The 18,707-nt window shown below is 43.5% G+C and overlaps 1 protein-coding gene across 1 annotated transcript; it reads right to left on the bottom strand.

Moving 5' to 3' along the window:
• Positions 1-350: 350 nt before the first annotated feature.
• Positions 351-18,375, bottom strand: irak1bp1 (interleukin-1 receptor-associated kinase 1 binding protein 1). Its single transcript, XM_085997698.1, has 4 exons — positions 17,914-18,375; positions 11,571-11,636; positions 9,412-9,542; positions 351-4,861 (listed from the first exon to the last, which is right to left on the bottom strand). The coding sequence occupies exons 1-4, from the start codon at positions 18,199-18,201 to the stop codon at positions 4,591-4,593; spliced, it is 756 nt and encodes a 251-aa protein (XP_085853824.1). The 5' UTR covers positions 18,202-18,375; the 3' UTR covers positions 351-4,590.
• Between the last annotated feature and the right edge of the window lie 332 nt (positions 18,376-18,707).

An 18,707-nucleotide genomic window follows, 5' to 3' on the forward strand; every position in this document is an offset into this window, starting at 1 on the left:
TTGCATCCTCTAGACTTTGTAATGTTTATTATTCTCACTACTTCATTGCTCCACTACTGGCGGTCATGCCTTCAGCTGCCCAGGACCTAATTAGGTTGTTCAGAAACTAACAGTGGAGTTTATAAGTAGTTAATAAAATTATGCATCATATCCAGCACTTAATTACTGCTTTTAAAACTGTCTCCCAGCTAAGCATTTCTTTGTACATATATATTAGTTATTTCTAAAAATGTTTAAATGCTCTACCTTATTACAAAGACCTGTTTGACTGCATTAACAGAAATTATGTAAGCCTCTGGTTAGTACAAACTATTATGATGCAGGTATTGAAAGATTACACTACCACATGATTAATAGAAAGGTACAACAGGGTACTTTATTTTTATTTACTAGGTTGTTCATTGTGTATAGAGAAGTACAAAGTAAATACCTCACATTGTTTATATGGATTACATAGAATATACAGCATAGAAGCAGGCCATTTGGCCCAACCAGTTTATGCTCCACGCGAGCCTCCTCCCATCTTTCCTCATCTAACTCTAGCAGCACAACCCTCCATTCCTTTCTTCCTCATATGCTTATCTAACCACCCCTTTAAATGCATCTATACTATTCGCTTCAACCACTCCCTGTGGTAGCGAGTTCCACATGCTCACCACTCTCTGGGTAAAGAAGTTTCTTCTGAATTCCCGATTTGATTTCTTGGTGACTATCTTATATTGATGGCCTCCAGTTTTGCAAGAGAATACAATAGGGACCACAGGAATATCCAGAGAGTTCCACTGTGAGAAAACCTTCTTTGTTCAATTATGGCAATCAAAAAAGCTATTAATGTTTGTTTTCAAATATTTTATTGCATTTACCTGTATAAGCATTATGAATGAGGTCATTCTAATATTGATAGGATCATTAATACTAGCAACAATCTGTGTATCATTTTATAATAGCTTCCAGCCATGCAGCAAATGGTTGGGTTGAGCAGGCTGTGGTTGCACGTTCCCGCCTACCTGCAATCTGACCTCGGCTTCCCAACCATTACTCGGCTTGCTTCACATCTGGCAGTCTAGCTGATCCAAAGTTAAAGAGTGAGGCCTAATCAACTGGATTGAGAAAACAACTCCACAATAAAGAATGAGGGTACAATGAATGTACATTTAGTAAATGTATACATCAGTTCCACCAAACCTCCAGCTTGCACAGAATTGATTTCAATGAACAGCTAAAACCCACAAGGCTGATTTCCTCACCATTTCCCCCCCCACCCAAAAGATATTTCAATGCCACATTGGAAATTCCCTAAACTGGGGCTTTGATTTAAAATGTGGAGCATTTTAGATCCAAATATAAAACTAATTTGTCACTGAGGTAGACAATGCTTCTAGCTCTTTTCAAAAGTTTAAAAATAAGAATTTAAAATCATTCCTTTTTTTTGGTGCAAAGCACAAAGAATGTGAGTACTCACTTAGGCAATTTGGCAGTAAAAGGTTTTTACATGAAAGCAAGAAGCTGAAATTAGTCCAATATTATGTAATAACCATGGGATATTTTATTAATCTAGTTATTTCGGTTGTAGGATTTCAAGCTGACATTGTCATGAGAATTTTAGGGGAATGGAACAGATGCATGAGAAGCATTAAGTGTGGAATATGGTACGACATGGAGAGGGCATTTATCCACGGAAAGGTTTTCAGCTCTCTCATTGGCTGTAGTTCTATGCCTAAATCTCTAAAGAGCTGGTTGAATTTTATTCCTTAAGGGGAAGGGTCTGCTTTGCTGAGCAGACACCTTGAGCTACCGCTTTAATCGCTGTTAATTAATGCACAAATCATTGCCTCTTTGGTGAGCAACAACAAAGGTTGGAGTTTTAAAAACCCTTTTCTGAATTCCCACTCCTGGCCTAGTGGATAAAGGAACCACCTGGTGTTATACATTGTTATACAGACAAGAAGATCCCATGTCAGACTCCTGAGTCTAGACTTTCCACTTGAGTTGCACCAGGTCCCCACTGTAACTTGGGCAGGAGATTCTTCATGAGTCACTGATGGCTCCCAGCTCTTCTGGATTTTGTGACGGGTGTGGGTGTGCCATACATCTGCCCACATATGGGAGCAGGTGTATTGTAATATTATGCAAATGACCTGACATTTTTTTGTCATTAACAATACTGGGTGCTAGGGACACCTGTGTGTCTCTGTTGTCCAGTGTTGCTACGCACAGTGGAGCAGGCACCGATCAATTGCAAAGCATACAGCACTTTTTACAAAAAAAAAAATGTTTAAACAATTGTAGCAGTGAATCTTCACAATGCATCCAGAGTCCCTGCCAGAGGCTGGAAAGCCTGCCTAAGATATGAAAAATTACCACGGCAAATAACCACACACTTACATTTTCATGGCTGTGGCAGTGGAAATCCTGCCCCACCAAAGCGGTACCAAGGAGTCCCCAAACATGGAAAACTGCATGCTTATCTAACCTGCAGCAGCAATTGGCTTTAGTGCATCTGGGTTAGGATAGGAAAATGAACCAGTTTTGATGGGTATCCACTGATCCCTGTGCTAAAGTTCACATATGCATATTGGGTAAGAACAGGATCAAGCTTGGGCTTCTGTACCCCTCAAGGTACAGTTAAATAGCCAGCTGACAATCGCTACCTAGGCACATACATGAAGATTGCCCACCTGAGTGCAGTACCCAAGGACTGCCAGCTTGTGAAAAATATTTTCGTGTGCCACAGCAACTGTATGTGAGTTACTAAGAACTTTTAATAATCAAGTATTTAATGTGGAGTAGTATATAGCAAAGCAGGTGTCCAAACTTAAATAACTTTAATGGCCCTTGTGCAATTATGGAGCACTCCAGCAAACAGGGGCCAGAATAAGTAACAATATTTTTTGCTGTAAAAGATTTAATCATTTTGGTTTCTATTTTTTTTTTTTAAAAAGCAGTGTTGATTCACAGATTCACAGAAACCCCACAGTGCAGATAGAGGCCATTTCGGCCCATCGAGCCTGCACCGACACATATCCCACCCGATCCCCGTAATCCCTACACCAACACATATCCCACCCTATCCCTGTAACCCCACGTATTTAATCCCCCTAGTACTTAAGGGTCAATTTTATCATAGCCAATCAACCTAACCTGCACATCTTTGGACTGTGGGAGGAAACCGGAGCACCCGGAGGAAACCCACGCAAACACGGGGAGAATGTGCAAACTCCACACAGACAGTCGCCCGAGGCCGGATTTGAACCCGGGTCCCTGGCGCTGTGAGGCAACAGTGCTAACCACTATGCCACCGTGCTTGGAAAAGCTATTCATATTGTATAAAATGGTTTTTATTAATGAAGTAATCTTTCATCATTCCCATTAGGACTACAAAAGTACACTGTCATGTCACTGAAATTGTATCGGTTCTGAACGGCAAATCAGGGAGATAGGTTATTCTGACAAACTATCCTCCTGACTCAATGGAATCTGGATATTACAGCAATGGTTAAAAACTACACTCCTTCCTTAGCAATGTAGGGGGTCGAGTTTCCTCCACTATTCCAGCAGACTCCCACCGTAACTCTGGCAGGTTCCAGATGGCTTGGATATGGCCGGGACAAAGATATGCCAGGCCCAGCCTAAACTGGGATTCCCTGCTCAGTCTTTTAAGAGGCGGAGCCTCCACCCACCACTTGCAAGGCCAATGACAATGGAGGAGGTGGGATCAGGGTCTCCTTACACTGGGAGTTCCTGGTTCCTCTTATGGGATGTGACATATGTCTGGAGTCCAAAACGCCCAGTGAGATGAGGGAACCCGCCTTCAGAAGGACACAAGTGGGCCCCACTGGAGGGGGTTTCTTGACCGGGGAAACAAGATGATATATTTTTTTAAATCCTAGCATCAGTCCCCTGTATAAGGGGAGCCATGCATCCTGGTCTGCGGAGTGGAGAGGCAGGTACCCTAGGTATCCCCCACCCCCCGAATATCAGGTGGCTGCCCGAGATACATCTGCCTGCCAGCCCCATGCAAATCAGGTGTCATCCCACAGAGGCATACTGGCAGGCACAATCCTGTCACAACTGCCAGGATTACATCCTGCGTTACTTCAGATCCACGGCACCAGCAAGCTCACATCCTGAAACAGACTTGCACTATCAACTTTAGTTTCCTTCAAATGTCAGAAACTGAAATGGCTGAAAAAGATTTAGTAATACTGACTGTTGCACAAAAACATCACGTGGCCTCATATTTGTGTATAAGCTGTGTCAATAACTTTTTGTTCCTAGAGATTTTTGATGTTGACTGCCACAAGTTGCCATCAATTCCATGTTGCCTTGGTTACTGGTGACCGTGCTGAATAAGTAGAAACAGCAGGTGCTGTTAAGCACAAGCCCAATGGGTCCATTTTACCTACATTAAGGAGCATATTAAAAAATTAGCACCATTAAGGATTAGATAATACAGCATTAATATCTCCAGAAAATCTCCACACTAAATACAGATACAGGATTGCTTTCTCCAAATCTGCATTTTAAACAAGCATTTGGTTTCCTTATTTAAAAGTATAACATTCATTTGCCAATTCAAAAGGGATTTACTTAATTATTCCTTTTGAAATTGTCTTTTGATTTAAGCTCAAAAGTCACAAACACTTTGGAATAAACAGTCACAGATGTGTTGCTAATCTGCTGCTGAATAGTCAGTGGCCTGGTGTTGTCAGGTGTTGGTGCTTCAGAAGCTAGCCCTTCGCTCTCTTTGGTTTCTTCTTCCCGGATGATCAAAGGTCTGCCGAGGGACTGGCCAAGCAGTCGGCACACTTCAAATGCTTTACGTCGAGAATTCGCAACAGCTCGAAGACATGCCTGCCGTCTATACAAAAAAAAACTTTGGTGTAATTTAATTTTATTCAATGTATTTTTTTAGTTAAAAGATATTGCAGGTGACACAAAGGCCTCGGATGTTAACTCCCTCCCCCCATCACACCAGGCGGAAATTAGGCAGCGGGGTAGTTAAAATGCAGCAGGGGAATTACCCAGTCCTTTTCCGCCCTGATCTGGCCAACTGACTTTTTAAATTGCGGACAGCAAGGCCACCTGTCCCAAGCCAGCGGAGTCTTCTTCAAATATGCAGGTCGGGCTCCGATAATATCAGCGAGGCATTGTAACCCGAGGCTCCTCCGCCAGGCGAAACTTGCCAGAAACAGCCAGGGCTGGAATAAGCCAGACGAGGCAAGTTGTTTAAAAAGAAACATTTTTTTATTCTTCAGAGTAGAAGGAATGCTCCTCCAAGCCCCTCAAGGAAACCTTGGGCCTCCCCTCCCCTGGGATTCCTTCCACCTCCCCCCCGCCTTCCTTAACAGGGATTTCCCTCCTGGAGCGCTCCCCTGGATTTACCTTGTACCGGGCTCCGTTCATACTGATCCCTGGCAGCAGCCTCCTGCCGCTCAAATTTCCGCTTCTACATTCCAGCCGGGCAGCAATTCCTATTGGGTTCGGGCGAGATATGTAAATGAGACAGGAGCTAAATTCCTGTCACTCACCCTGGACCCCAATGAACCGATCCTACCCGGAGTAAAAATCGAGGCCCAACTCTGTAAAAGCTTTTATAGATATGTGAAGAGAAAAAGATTGGTGAAGTCAAGCGTAGGTCCCTTGCAGTCAGAATCAGGGGAATTTATAATGGGAAACAGAGAAATGGCAGACCAACTAAATTCATACTTTGATTCTGTCTTCACAAAGGAGGACACAAATAACCTCCCAGACATGCCGGGGAACATAGGGTCTGATGAAAGGGTGGAACTGAAAGAAATCAGTATTTGTAGGGAAATGGTGTTAGGAAAATTGATGGGACTGAAGGCCGATAAATCCCCAGGGCCTGATAATCTACATCCCAGGGTACTTAAGGAAGTGGCCCTAGAAATAGTAGATGCATTGCTGGTCATCTTCCAGAACTCGATAGACTCTGGAACAGTACCCATGGATTGGAGGGTAGCTAATGTTACCCCACTATTCAAAAAAGGTGGTAGAGAAAAAGCGGGGAATTATAGACCGGTAAGCCTGACATCGGTAGTGGGGAAAATGCTAGAGTCTATTATAAAAGGTGTAACAGCAGAGCACTTGGAAAGCAGTGACAGGATCGGACAAAGTCAACATGGATTTACAAAAGGTAAATCATACTTGACTAATCTACTGGAATTTTTTGAGGATGTAACTGGTAAAATAGATAAGGGAGAACCAGTGGATGTGGTGTATTTGGACTTTCAGAAGGCTTTCGATAAGGTCCCACATAAGAGATTAGCGTGCAAAATTAAGGCACATGGGATTGGGGGCAAGGTATTGACTTGGATAGAGAACTGGTTGGCGGACAGAAAACAAAGAGTTGGAATAAACGGGTCGTTTTCCGAGTGGCAGGCAGTGACTAGTGGGGTACCGCAAGGATCGGTCCTAGGACCCCAGCTGTTCACAATATATATTAATGATCTGGACGAGGGAATTGGATGTAATATCTCCAAATTTGCAGACGACACAAAGCTGGGTGGGAGGGTAGGCTGTGAGGAGGATGTCGTGAAACTCCAGTACGATTTGGACAGGTTGGGTGATTGGGCAGAAACATGGGAAATGCACTATAATGTGGATAAATGCGAGGTTATCCACTTTGGTGGCAAAAACAGGAAGGCAGATTATTTGAATGGCAATAGATTGGGAGAAGGGGAAGTGCAAAGAGACCTGGGTGTTCTTGTGCACCAGTCGCTGAAGGTAAGCATGCAGGTGCAGCAGGCTGTTAAGAAGGCAAATGGTATGTTGGCCTTCGTAGCAAGAGGGTTCGAGTACAGGAACAAGGATGTCTTGCTACAGTTGTACAGGGCCTTGGTGAGACCACACCTTGAGTATTGTGTGCAGTTTTGGTCGCCTTATCTGAGGAAGGACGTTCTTGCCATGGAGGGAGTGCAGCGAAGATTCACCAGGCTGATACCTGGGATGGCAGGAATGACGTATGAGGAGAGATTGTGTCAATTGGGCTTATACTCACTGGAGTTTAGAAGATTGAGAGGGGATCTCATCGAAACCTATAAAATTCTGTCAGGCCTGGACAGACTAGATGCAGGAAGGATGTTTCTGATGGCCGGGGAGTCCAGAACCAGGGGTCATAGTCTAAGGATAAGGGGTAAGCCATTTAGGACTGAAATGAGGAGGAATTTCTTCACCCAGAGAGTGGTGAACCTGTGGAATTCTCTGCCACAGAGGGCGGTGGAGGCCAGTTCATTAAATATATTCAAGAAAGAGTTGGATATATTTCTTAAGGCTAAAGGGATCAAGGGATATGGGGAGAAGGCAGGGACAGGGTACTGAATTTGGATGATCAGCCATGATCTCATTGAATGGCGGAGCAGGCTCGAAGGGCCGAATGGCCTACTCCTGCTCCTATCTTCTATGTTTGTATGAATCTCCCGCCGAAGTTATGGTGGATGATCGGCAGATTCCCCAAAGAATGAGTGTTAATGGCCATAGTTTTATTAATTATCTGCCAGGTGTCAGGACTTCTGGATCAATAAATTCTCCAACTGTCTGATAACTTCACATGCTATTAAAATTTGTACAATAATGTTTTTTCATATCTCCAGAATTCCTGTATGCATGATAAAAATCAAAACCATATTAAAATTGATATTTTCCCCCCTTTGTGAGGTAGTACAATTCTGTTATCCTCCAGCAGTAAACATAGTAGGCAGCATCACCTGGAACATCCATTTCGGGCCACACAAATCTCTACCCTGCAATTAGAATCTAAAGGCCATGTTTTCCTCTACCATGCACCAGTGATCTAAAAAGTAATTGATTTTGTAAACAATGTAAAATGATGTTTTGCATTTGACAGACAAAAAGGAATTGGCACATAGGAAGGGTTACCAGACAGTCAAAGCCTTGTGCCTTTTAGACAGATAATGATACTGGAGGACACTGTAAATCATGATGGTCCAGTGAACCCCTTTTTAAAATGGGTTACTTAAAACATTAGAATTACTGAACTTATTACCTGGCCAATAAAACCTCATTACTTTTCTAATCTCACAAAATAGCAAGTTTTGGTACATTGTAGATGACATCAACATGAAGACTGGGATCACTATTACTAACACCAGTTAGTGGTGCAGGAACTTGTATTAGTAATATACTGTATGAGAGAGAGGAATACTTGTATTTATGTAGCACTGTATCATATCCTCAGTACATCACAACCAACATATCCAGAAATGAAGATCATGCTAGACAAATCAGAGGTGGCAACAGCTATGGTGGATGGGGGAAATGCAGTGGGTGGACTTTCAGAAAGTCTTTGATAAAGGTACCACACAGGAGACTATTAGAGAAATTGAATTAGGGGAGGGTAACAAATGGCATTAATAAGGTCATGAGAGAGGAAACAGAGAGTAGGGCAATTTCTCAGAGTGGTTAAAAGTGGGTAACGGTGTTCCATAGGATTCTGTTCAGAGATCACTTTAGTTCACTGTGTACATCAACAATTTGGATTTAGGGCTATAGGGTGTGCTGTCTAAATTTACAGACAATACTAAGCTAGGAGGTAGAGTAAATAATTCTGAAGACTAAAGAAAGCTGCAAAGAGATACTGATAATATAGTGGAATTGGCAAAAAAAATGGCAGAATTCAATGTCAATAAATGTAATGACCTTGTGCAGAGTGAGAGTCTTACACAGAGGGTTAGCTGTTCCATATCAGCTTGAAGGCAACGCAATCTCAAAGAACCATACTTACCAATCCCAACTCCAATAAAGCGAGTCACTAACCAGTCAGATAGCAGACATGTGGAACAGACTCCCAGAGAGGAGAGTTGATTTGGGATCAATTAACAACTTTAAAAAGGAAACTGGGTCAGTATTTGTTAATATCTGCTATACAGATATTAATAGCAGTGTTTGTTTTTTATTTTCAAGAGAGAGAACTTAGTTTTCCTTAAAGTAATGGATTAAGAAGTGGTAATGGGGAAGAAAGCCATGTAAGAACAACCACGTGGATTTTAGATGGAAGGAGTTTGATGGACTGAATGGCCTTTTCGCACTCTGTACTTATACATCATCTTACAAACATCCATACTAATATACTTATAAGGCAATCTAGTTGATAGACAAATTCAAACTGTAGTCTTTTTATGGTAATTTGCAATTACGATCACAAATGTGTGGATTTGTTTTACTGAGGCTTAACCAATGGTAATATCATTCCAACTATAAGGAATTTCAGTTTTCCTGGACACTGAAAAGGCTGAAAGCATGTGGTAAACCAAACAGAAAAATGAACGGTTCCAGGAATGAATGAGCAATACATGAAACAATCTAAAACACTGGTCTTGGAACAATGTGTCTTGGTCCTGGGTAACAAATGCAGAAAGTAGTCCACGTTACCTGAGGTTTTCCACAGCTTCGGTTGTGTGGTAGAACTGAGGTGAACCAACAATAACAGAACTGTCTAGTTTCTCCACTAACAGGTTACACAAATTCTCCATTTTGCTAAAGTCACTGAATATAACACAGACCTGGGGAAGGGAAAAATATAAATGTCCTTTTAAAAAATGCAAAATAGTATCAAAGTCTCTGGCTTATTTAAGAAATAAAGTATAATGAAGTGAAAAATATTCAGTATATACGAGACACTTTTGGGCTTTGGCTGGGCTGATAATTGATTAACCAGAAATATTACTCTGTGCAACAGAAGTAGTTCTTATAACCTCCTTCCAATTTTGTTTTTCTGAAGATCACAATTACAAATTGCCAGTATTATTGCTAGTTTAGCCAACAGGATATATGCTTACTGCAGGTTGATGTCTGTTTTTGCCCCACCTATTGGCTCAGATAAGTAATGCAGACATATATCAAATCATGTTCCCATTTGTGGGATTGTCACTTATGGATGTCTTCAAATTTTTGAGTTGGTTGTCTGTAAATTTCTAAAAATGTAAGCTAGACATCAAAATCCTCTTTAAAATAAAACATATTTTTCCACTTACTTTTCTGTCTTATGATATTAAGATTTTCAACTAATTTTCTTGATAGAGCAATAAAAGAACCCAAGCCATAATCCCATTCCCTATTTCGGTCTCCTGGTTGGTTTGGGATTTAGCAAACATTTGAAGTCATATATAGATGGGACTGAAACCCACACTCTGTCATAAATACAAGTTGAAGGCTAACTCTCAACATTCATGGATGCTGGAGTGCTGAGGGCAGGCTAACTGTTTCCTTGCAGGGAGGGAGTAAAAATTTGTGTAAAGTTATCCAGGTTGCTATCATGCACACCTGTCTCCTTGTTGCAGAACAACACTAGTAGCGACCTAGGATAAGGTCTCCCGCTTGCTCTTCAAGCCAGAGTGCACGGAGGACAAAAATCTGTCTGCTTTACACAAACACTTGGTGGTAAGTTTGGTTCAGTGGTAGTACCGTCACCTCCGAGTCAGAAGGTTATGGTTGCAAGCCTCACTCCAGAACTTGAGCACATAATCTAGGCCGATACTTTAGTGCTGTACTGAGGGACTATTGCATTGCCAGAGGTCCTGTCTTTAGGTTAAACTAAGTCTGTTTTCTCAGGTGTACATACAAGGTGCTATGGCACTATTTGAAGAGCAGAGTTTACCTGCTTGGCCAAATTTACTCCCTCAGCCAAACGCAATAAAAAATACACAAACACTTGGTGCTAGTTCACTAACCAATATGTCCCCTGTATTTCGCTATAAAAATAGCTTTTTGATTTCACCTAGATTTTCTGGAGAAGACACTTCCCTCTTTAAATCATATCAGAGAGGCCACTATCAAGTCACTATTCAGCATCTAGTGACTGGTACAAAAGTAGCACCCAGTGCCAGAGGCCCAGAAGTTGCTAACCATTCTTCCTGGTTAGTGATTGGTGTGTGGGCAAAAAGATAATGGGTCTCTGCCTTGTTCTGTTGTCCACATAATTGTGGAGGTGTCCCAGAGAGCCACAATTAGTAGGCCTTACTGCATGCTCCCAAAACCCTTTCAGACTGGAGGATCTGAGAGGGGACTAGGAAGTCCTGAAGACCTACAAATATTTGTTAAAGTAGTAGCTGCATAGTCATTGTAGATGGACGCCCTCTGGCTGCTGTTTTTTTTGGCAAACAGCTAGATGGCCCGGAAGCTGGCAGCCATTGCCACTGCTGCAGGCCTCCAAGGCAGCGTGGGGGGCCGGTGGGGGAAGAGCAGGAAAGTCGGCCTGGATAACTTTCTGGTAAACTAATTAAAGACAGCCACCTAAACAGCATAAAAGCTACAACCTCCAGCAATGGGCCTGAAGTTTACACAAACAAATACAGATAAAGCATTCAGGCAAACCCACATTAATAGGACTGTGCAGTTCCAATAATACATTTGTAGCTGATTCAAATTAATTACATTCAACAATTATCCTCTCCTTTCTAAAGAAACCAAAAACTGATGGTAACAACTAGTTCTTCGTCCATATTAACTAATGTAATTAATCTAATGCCAAGGGTATAGTTTATATGCGGTATTTTCATACAAGTTTATGAAATGTTATAACAGAGTAGTACCTCTGCTTCCATGTGATAGGCATTTTCAACTCGCCGAAAATCTTTACTCACTGTAATATTGTCCTCCTAGAACATTAACAAATCATTGGAAAACAAAGAACATATTTAATAAAGAAGTATTAGTACTAAAAGTGTAGAGTAGGATTACACGCAGAATAAAATCATTGCCTCAGTGAGCAGATGCAATACCTTGCTGTGAGCAGACAGTAGTCTAGAGTCTCCAGCCCCCAAGGTATCGCCCACTGGGGAATAGAAGACATTTATTTCAATTCAGCATGAACAGGATTCATTGTCAGAAACCACAATTCCTGCTAACAGTGAAACTGAGCTGTGACCTGAACCCCTAGGGGGTAAGTTTGGACTCGAGGATTTTCCATGTGTGCGCTTTCCCCAACTACAGGGGCAATACACGCCTGGAGTCCTGCCCCGAGGACAAGACTTCAGGTTTTTTTCTAGAGCTATGGCAGGGCTGAGCCTGGGGGGGGGGGGGGGGGGGGGGAAGATTTCACTTGGTGGGAAAGGGGAACCAGCAGAGGCAGCTGAACAGATGGTCTCAATCTTAATGACAAAAAAGTCCATGAGCTCCTCACACTTGTTGGAGGAGACAGGGAAGAGGGGGTTAAGGAGACAGTTGGTAGTGGGGAAAAACAGCCCGTGGTTATTTTTGCTATCCAGTATGATCCTGGAGTAGTGGATGGTTATAGCAGAGGAGAGTGAGGCTGCTAGTGCTTGATGTGGTCCAGCCAGATATGGTGATGGTTGGCTAAGTCAGTTATGTGGAAGATATGGGAAGCGGTGTTCCACAAGGATCGGTGCTGGGACCATTGTTGTTCACCATTTACATAAATGATTGGACTCGGGAATCAGAAGTACGATTAAAAAATTTGCAGATGATACCAAATTGAGGGGGGGGGGGGGTGTAGTTATTACAGAGGAGGACTGCAATAAAATAACATAAGAGTTAGGAGCAGGAGTAGGCCATACCGCCCTTCAAACCTGCTCCGTCATTCAATAAGACCATGGCTGATCTTCGACCTCAGCTCCACTTCCCATAAATCTAGCTCAGCCTATATATACTCAATGACTCGGCCTCCACAGCCCTCTGGGGCAGAGAATTCCAAAGATTCACAACCCTCAGTGAAGAAATTCCTCCTCCTCTCAGTCTTAAATGGCCGACCCCTTATCCTGAGCCTATGGCCCCTAGTTCTAGACTCCCCAGCCAGGGGAAACAACCTCTCAGCATCTACCCTGTCGACCCCCTTCAGAATCTTGTATGTTTCAATGAGATCACCTCTCATTCTTCTAAACTCCAGAGTATCGGCCCATTCAATCTAGTGAACCTTCATTGCACCGCCTCTCAGGCATGTGTGTCCTTCCTCAGATAAGGAGACCAAAACTGTGCACAGTACTCCAGGTGTGGTCTCACCAGGGCCCTGTACAATTGTAGTAAGACTTCCTTACTCTTGTACTCCAACCCCCTTGCAATAAAGGCCAACGTGCCATTTGCCTTGCTGTACCTGATGCTAACTCTCGGTGTTTCCTGGACGAGGACACCCAAATCTCTCAACACCAACATTGAATAGTTTCTCAACATTTCAAAAAGATTCTGTTTTTCTATTCTTCCGACCAAAGTGAATAACCTCATTTTATACTCCATTTGCCACCTTATTGCCCACACACTTAATCTGCAGGCTCTTTGTGTCCTCCTCACAGCTTACTGTCCCACCTAGCTTTCTATTGTCAGCAAACTTGGATACATTGCACTCGGTCCCTTCATCCAAGTCATGAATATAGATTGTGAATAGCTGAGGCCCAAGCACTGATCTTTGCGGCACCCCACTAGTTACAGCCTGCCAATCTGAAAATGACCCGTTTCTCCCTACTCTCTGTCCATTAGCCAATCCTCTATCCATGTTAATGCCTTACCCCCAACCCCATGAGCCCTTATTTTTGCGTAGCAACCTTTTAAGTGACACTTTATCGAATGCCTTTTGGAAATCCAAATATACTACATTCCCTGGTTCCCCTTTATCTACCCTGCTAGTTACATCCTCAAAAAACTCCAATAAATTTGTGAAACATGATTTGCCTTTCATAAAACCATGCTGACTCTGCCTAATCATATTATGAATTTCTAAGTGCCCTGTTACCATTTCCTTAATAATGAATTCTAGCATTTTCCTGATGACTGATGTCAGGTGAATTGGCCTGTAGTTCCCTGTTTTCCCTCTTTCCTCCTTTCTTGAATAGTGGGTTATATTTGCTACCTTTCAATACAGGAAGATATTAATAAACTTGCATAATGGGTGTGTAATTGGCAAATGAAGTTCAATATAGATAAGTGTGAGGTAATACATTTTGGTTGGAAGAATGAGGAAGCTACATACTCCTTGGAAAATAAGTGTCTAAATGGGATAGAGGAACAGAGGGATCTGGGGGTACACATACACAAATCACTAAAAGTAGCAACGCAGGTTAATAAGGCCATATAAAAGAGCAAACACAGCAGTGAGGTTCATTTCTAGAGGGATTGAATTGAAAAGCAGAGAAGTTATGTTAAAATTGTATAGAAGCTTGGTTAGACCACACTTGGAGTACTGTGAACAGTTCTGGTCTCCATATTACAAAAAGGACGTGGAAGCACTGAGGAAGGTGCAAGATTTACTAAAATGATACCAGAACTGAGAGGTTATACCTATCAGGAATGGTTGAACAGGTTGGGGCTCTTTTCTCTAGCAAAGACAAGACTGAGGGGTGACCTGTTGGAGGTCTTTAAGATAATGAAAGGGTTCGATAGGGTAGACGTAGAGAAGATGTTTCCACTTGCGGGTGAGACCAGAACTAGGGGCCATAAATATAAGATAGTCACTAATAAATACAATAGGCAATTCAGGAGAAACTTCTTTGCCCAGAGTGTGGTTAGAATGTGGAACTCGAGTAGTTGAGGCAAATAGCATAGATGCATTTAAGGGGAAGCTTGATAAACAAACGAGAAAAGAATAGGATACATTGATGGCATGGATCTATTGGGCCGAATGGCCTGTTTCTGTGCTGTAAATACTTTGTAATATACTCAAGTCTACACCCCTTGGACTTGAGGGAGCAAAGATGAGGGAAATGATCAGAATGGGAGAGAGTAAAGATTTTATTGGGGACAAGGGCATTAAAAGGTTGTTTCTACAGCTGATTCCCCTCTCCTTAGAGCTCCACTGCTACGCTAGCTAAGAGGCACTAACTCAGCACTAAGCAGGGTTTCAGCCTGGGGCCTTCTTGGTCTGTATGGCTCAGTACCACACCATGAGGATTATTTCCCACTGGGGAGCAAGTTCAGTTTCAAAACAAACAAACACTGTAAATGCTTAAAGTTTACTTTGGATTGGTTTAACATTGCTTTAATTAGCTCAGGGAAATTGAGCGTGGCTAGCATTCACTGATGATTTTCTTTTAGCTGCATAAAATGTTCACCGAAATGTTAATCTATGTGGCTATTGAGCACAAACTAACATTCTGGATGTTAATGAAATGGGATGCTCAGTGCCCACATGACATTGACCCAAAGCTTTTACAATACTCTGTTATGCTTTCTAGTAATAATCAATTTATCCTTGGCACCCTCATCAACATGCTACCTCTCAGAGACATTATCCACCAGCAGGGGTCAGCTTTATTGGGTGCTGATGACACACAGCTAGCTCTATTTTCCACCATTTCCCTCAATCCCACATCTACCTCTGTGCTGTCAGACTGCCCATTTGGCACTGTTGTGAAGGAGTCAACATTTCTAACTGAAACTATTGTATTCACAACCATAATTAGCTCTGCTCCCTTGCCATTCACTTGATAGCCCTTTCTGGTCAATCACTCAGGCTGAATTAGGCCTGTGCGAAACCTTGACACCCCTTTTGACCCAGAAGTATGATTCAAACTCCACTTCCTATCCATCAGCATGACTGCTTAACTCGAACTCTGTAATATCGCCTGTCTCCTCCCCACCTCACCCCCATTGGCAGAGAAATTTGTATTCATTATTTGGAGAGGAATGTCCAGATTTCCCCCACCCCCAAAATTGGCCTGGGCTTTTAATCTGGTTTTTCACCTCTCTCCAGGAGATCACATGGTTTTTGGGTGGGGTGGAGTATGTATACATTGTGATACAAAAGGTATCACAATTGTGGGGGACAGGCTGAATGGACCAGAGCATCGTTTCCTGTCCATCATTGTCTGTATGTACTTCAAGACAAAATGTCTCTGATACCGCCTTACTAGCCTAACATCTTTCTAACCACATTAACTAAGCCCCATTCACCCATTACTCCATTCTTGCTGAGCTACATTGGTTTCCGGTGTCCCAATACAATGGACTTAAAATCCTCATCTTCAAATGCCTCCACAACCTTACATCACTCTACCGCTGGAACCTATTCCAGTCTTTGACCCCTCCTACACCCTCAGTTCTCCGACTCATGTCTTGCACCCTACAATTTAGTGGGACAGTCTTCATCTAACTCAGCTGCACATTCTGGAATTCCTTCCCTAAACCTCGCCAGTTCTCACTCCAAATTAGAACATCTTCTTAAAATCCATCTTTTTAACCATGTTTTTAAATCACCTCTCCTAAATCACCCATCGTAGCTCAGACTCTGTTCATTTTATTCTCACCAATTCCATACCTTCACTGTTATTGATATAGGTTCAGTATTAGTATTGGACCACTCATAACTTAACATTTTCACTATTACAGATCACAATTTTACAGATTTTTGCACATTATGACAGTTGTGGTAACACCAAGTACCTGCTGATGGCACTGTTGAACTGTTGGAAGCCACAATTTTCAGCATGTCACCAACAGGAATGTAGTGTTTTTTTGTGATTGTTCATTGCAAATTTACACTTTGCCATCAAAGTGTCCATACTGCACTATTCAAGCAAATATACTGCATCATTTTGAGGATCGCATTCTAAATACCTACTCAGAATAGGCAATCGCTTTCACAAGCACTGGGAGGGGAAAAGATTATTACACGGAGATCACTGGATAAAAGTCAACATTGTCAATAGTCGGTTCATTATTATGTCACTTTTAACTATTAACATCGACCTGTATTGACAACGAATCATAGAATAGTACAGCACAGAAGGAGGCCATTCGGCCCATCGAGCCTGCGCCTGCTCTTTCGATCACAATGATGAGGCCACAAATCGTTGCTGTTACTTTATGCATCGGTATAAATGTGACCAATGTTGATGTGTCTCACTCTCGGTGCTAATTTAACCCAATTGCAGTATTAATTCCAGGATGGGAATCCAAGTACTTTTCCCAGGCATGCGAATTAGTAATGGGGGAAAAGAAAGAAAAAAGACTTGCATTTAAATAATGCCTTTCACGATCTTAGGTCATCCCAAAGTGCTTTACCAATTAAGTACCTTTTTGAAATGAAGTCACTGTAGGAAATGGGGCAGCCAATTTGCACACAGCAAGCTCCCACAAACAGCAATGTGATAATGATCAGATAATCTGTTTGTTAGTGATGTTGGATTGAGGGATAAATATTGGTCAGGACACCGGGGATAGCTCTCCTTTGAAATCATGCCATGGCATCTTTTACGTCCACTTGAGAGGGCAGATGGGGCCTTGGTTTAACATCTCGTCGGAAAGACGGCACCTCCGGCAGTGCGGCACTCCCTCAGCACTGCACTGGAATGTTACCCTAGATTTTTGTGCTCAAGTCGCTGGAGTGGGACTTGAACCCACAACCTTCTGACTCAGAGGCAGGAGTGCTGGCACGAAAGGGTACAGAGTTCTCTCTCCCCTGCCCCTTTGCTGGCAGTGTGTGTCAGGAGTTTGGGGGCAGCGCTTCCAGTGAGCGCAGTGCCTCGCCGTAAGCATTAAATGGTGCCAAGGATGCAGTGCCTGGCTGGCAGCCCGCAGCGGCTGTGCAAAGATTTAAAGTAATCGGTAGAAGGAGTAGAGGGAAGTTGAGCAGATTTTTTTTCCACCCAGAGGGTGGTGGGGGTCTGGAACGCACTACCTGAAAGGGTGGCAGAGGCAGAACCCCTTATCGCATTTTAAAAGTACTTGGATAAGCACCAGAAGTGCCGGAACCTGCAAGGCTAAGGACCAAGAGCTGGGAAGTGGGATTAGGCTGGATTGCTCTTTTTCGGCCGGCACAGACACGATGGGCCGAATGGCCTCCTTCTGTGCCGTAAATCTCTGTGATTCTATGAGGTCTGGCAGCAGGAGATCCGGCCCCCTCACCACCGCTACCGACAGTGGTTGGCAGTGCTCGGCACCCCCCAAGACCCCAGCCAACCTTCTCAACCCTCCCCCGGCCCCGCTCACCCGCACTCCGTGGCCACGGACGCTCTGCACGATGTAGTCGAGCCGCCGGCTCACGCTGCACTTGGCCTGCGCCGCCGCGTCTTTCCTGCTCGACACCAACACGCAGACCCGCGCCCGGTCGGGCGGCGCCGACACCTCGGCCGAGGCGCTGACCTGCACCTCTCGCTCGCCCTGCAGGGACCCGGCTATCGCCGCCGCCAACTTGGCTTCGCGGCGCTGAGGCCGGCCCCGCCGGTTATCCGGATCCGACCACAGCGCCGCGAAGACTTGAGCCGGAGTTATCTCCATGGTTACCAGCCGGCGCGCAAAATGGCGGATGTTGGCAGGGGGTGGGGAGGAGGACGGAGAGCCGCTGCTATGGCAACCACCGCGGGGTGTTGTGGGTGTCTGTGTCCGGGAACAGGTGCGCGTGCGTTATGGCTGTGCCTCTCCCGGGAGCCCGGCTCCGCGCGCCGCGCTCTGACAATCGAGTGAATGAGGTGCGGACATGTTGCAACTCTCAAGTCACAGCACAACATGCTGGGAAACATTCAGCAGCTCAGGCAGCATCTGCCGTGTGAGAAACTTATTTAACGTTTGAGGTCGATGATGAATTTTCAGCATGTTCCAGATGTAACTGGTTTTAAGCAAATACAGAGCCGGTGTACTCTTTTGATTGGGTGCTTAAACAAATTGACTGTAAATTAATAAAACTTTAAATAAAACGTAACAAATCAAATTACAATTTGGTTGTCCGGATTGATAATGCACTCCAGTCCCCGCGGCGCCCACCGGTCGCGAAAAGCCTCAAGCGT

The sequence above is a fragment of the Somniosus microcephalus genome, chromosome 9 (genome assembly GCF_052327205.1).
Source record: "Somniosus microcephalus isolate GS21.2 chromosome 9, FLI_Smic_1.0, whole genome shotgun sequence".
Taxonomy (NCBI): Eukaryota; Metazoa; Chordata; class Chondrichthyes; order Squaliformes; family Somniosidae; genus Somniosus; species Somniosus microcephalus.

Excerpts from the sequence above, each read along its gene's own strand:
- irak1bp1 (XM_085997698.1), bottom strand. The coding sequence starts at position 18,201 with ATGGAGATAACTCCGGCTCAAGTCTTCGCGGCGCTGTGGTCGGATCCG. Across the intron at positions 11,637-17,913 it reads TCCGTGGCCACGGAGTGCGG|GAGGACAATATTACAGTGAG; the intron begins GTGAGCGGGGCC and ends TTAATGTTCTAG. Across the intron at positions 9,543-11,570 it reads CCTATCACATGGAAGCAGAG|GTCTGTGTTATATTCAGTGA; the intron begins GTACTACTCTGT and ends TCCCTTCCCCAG.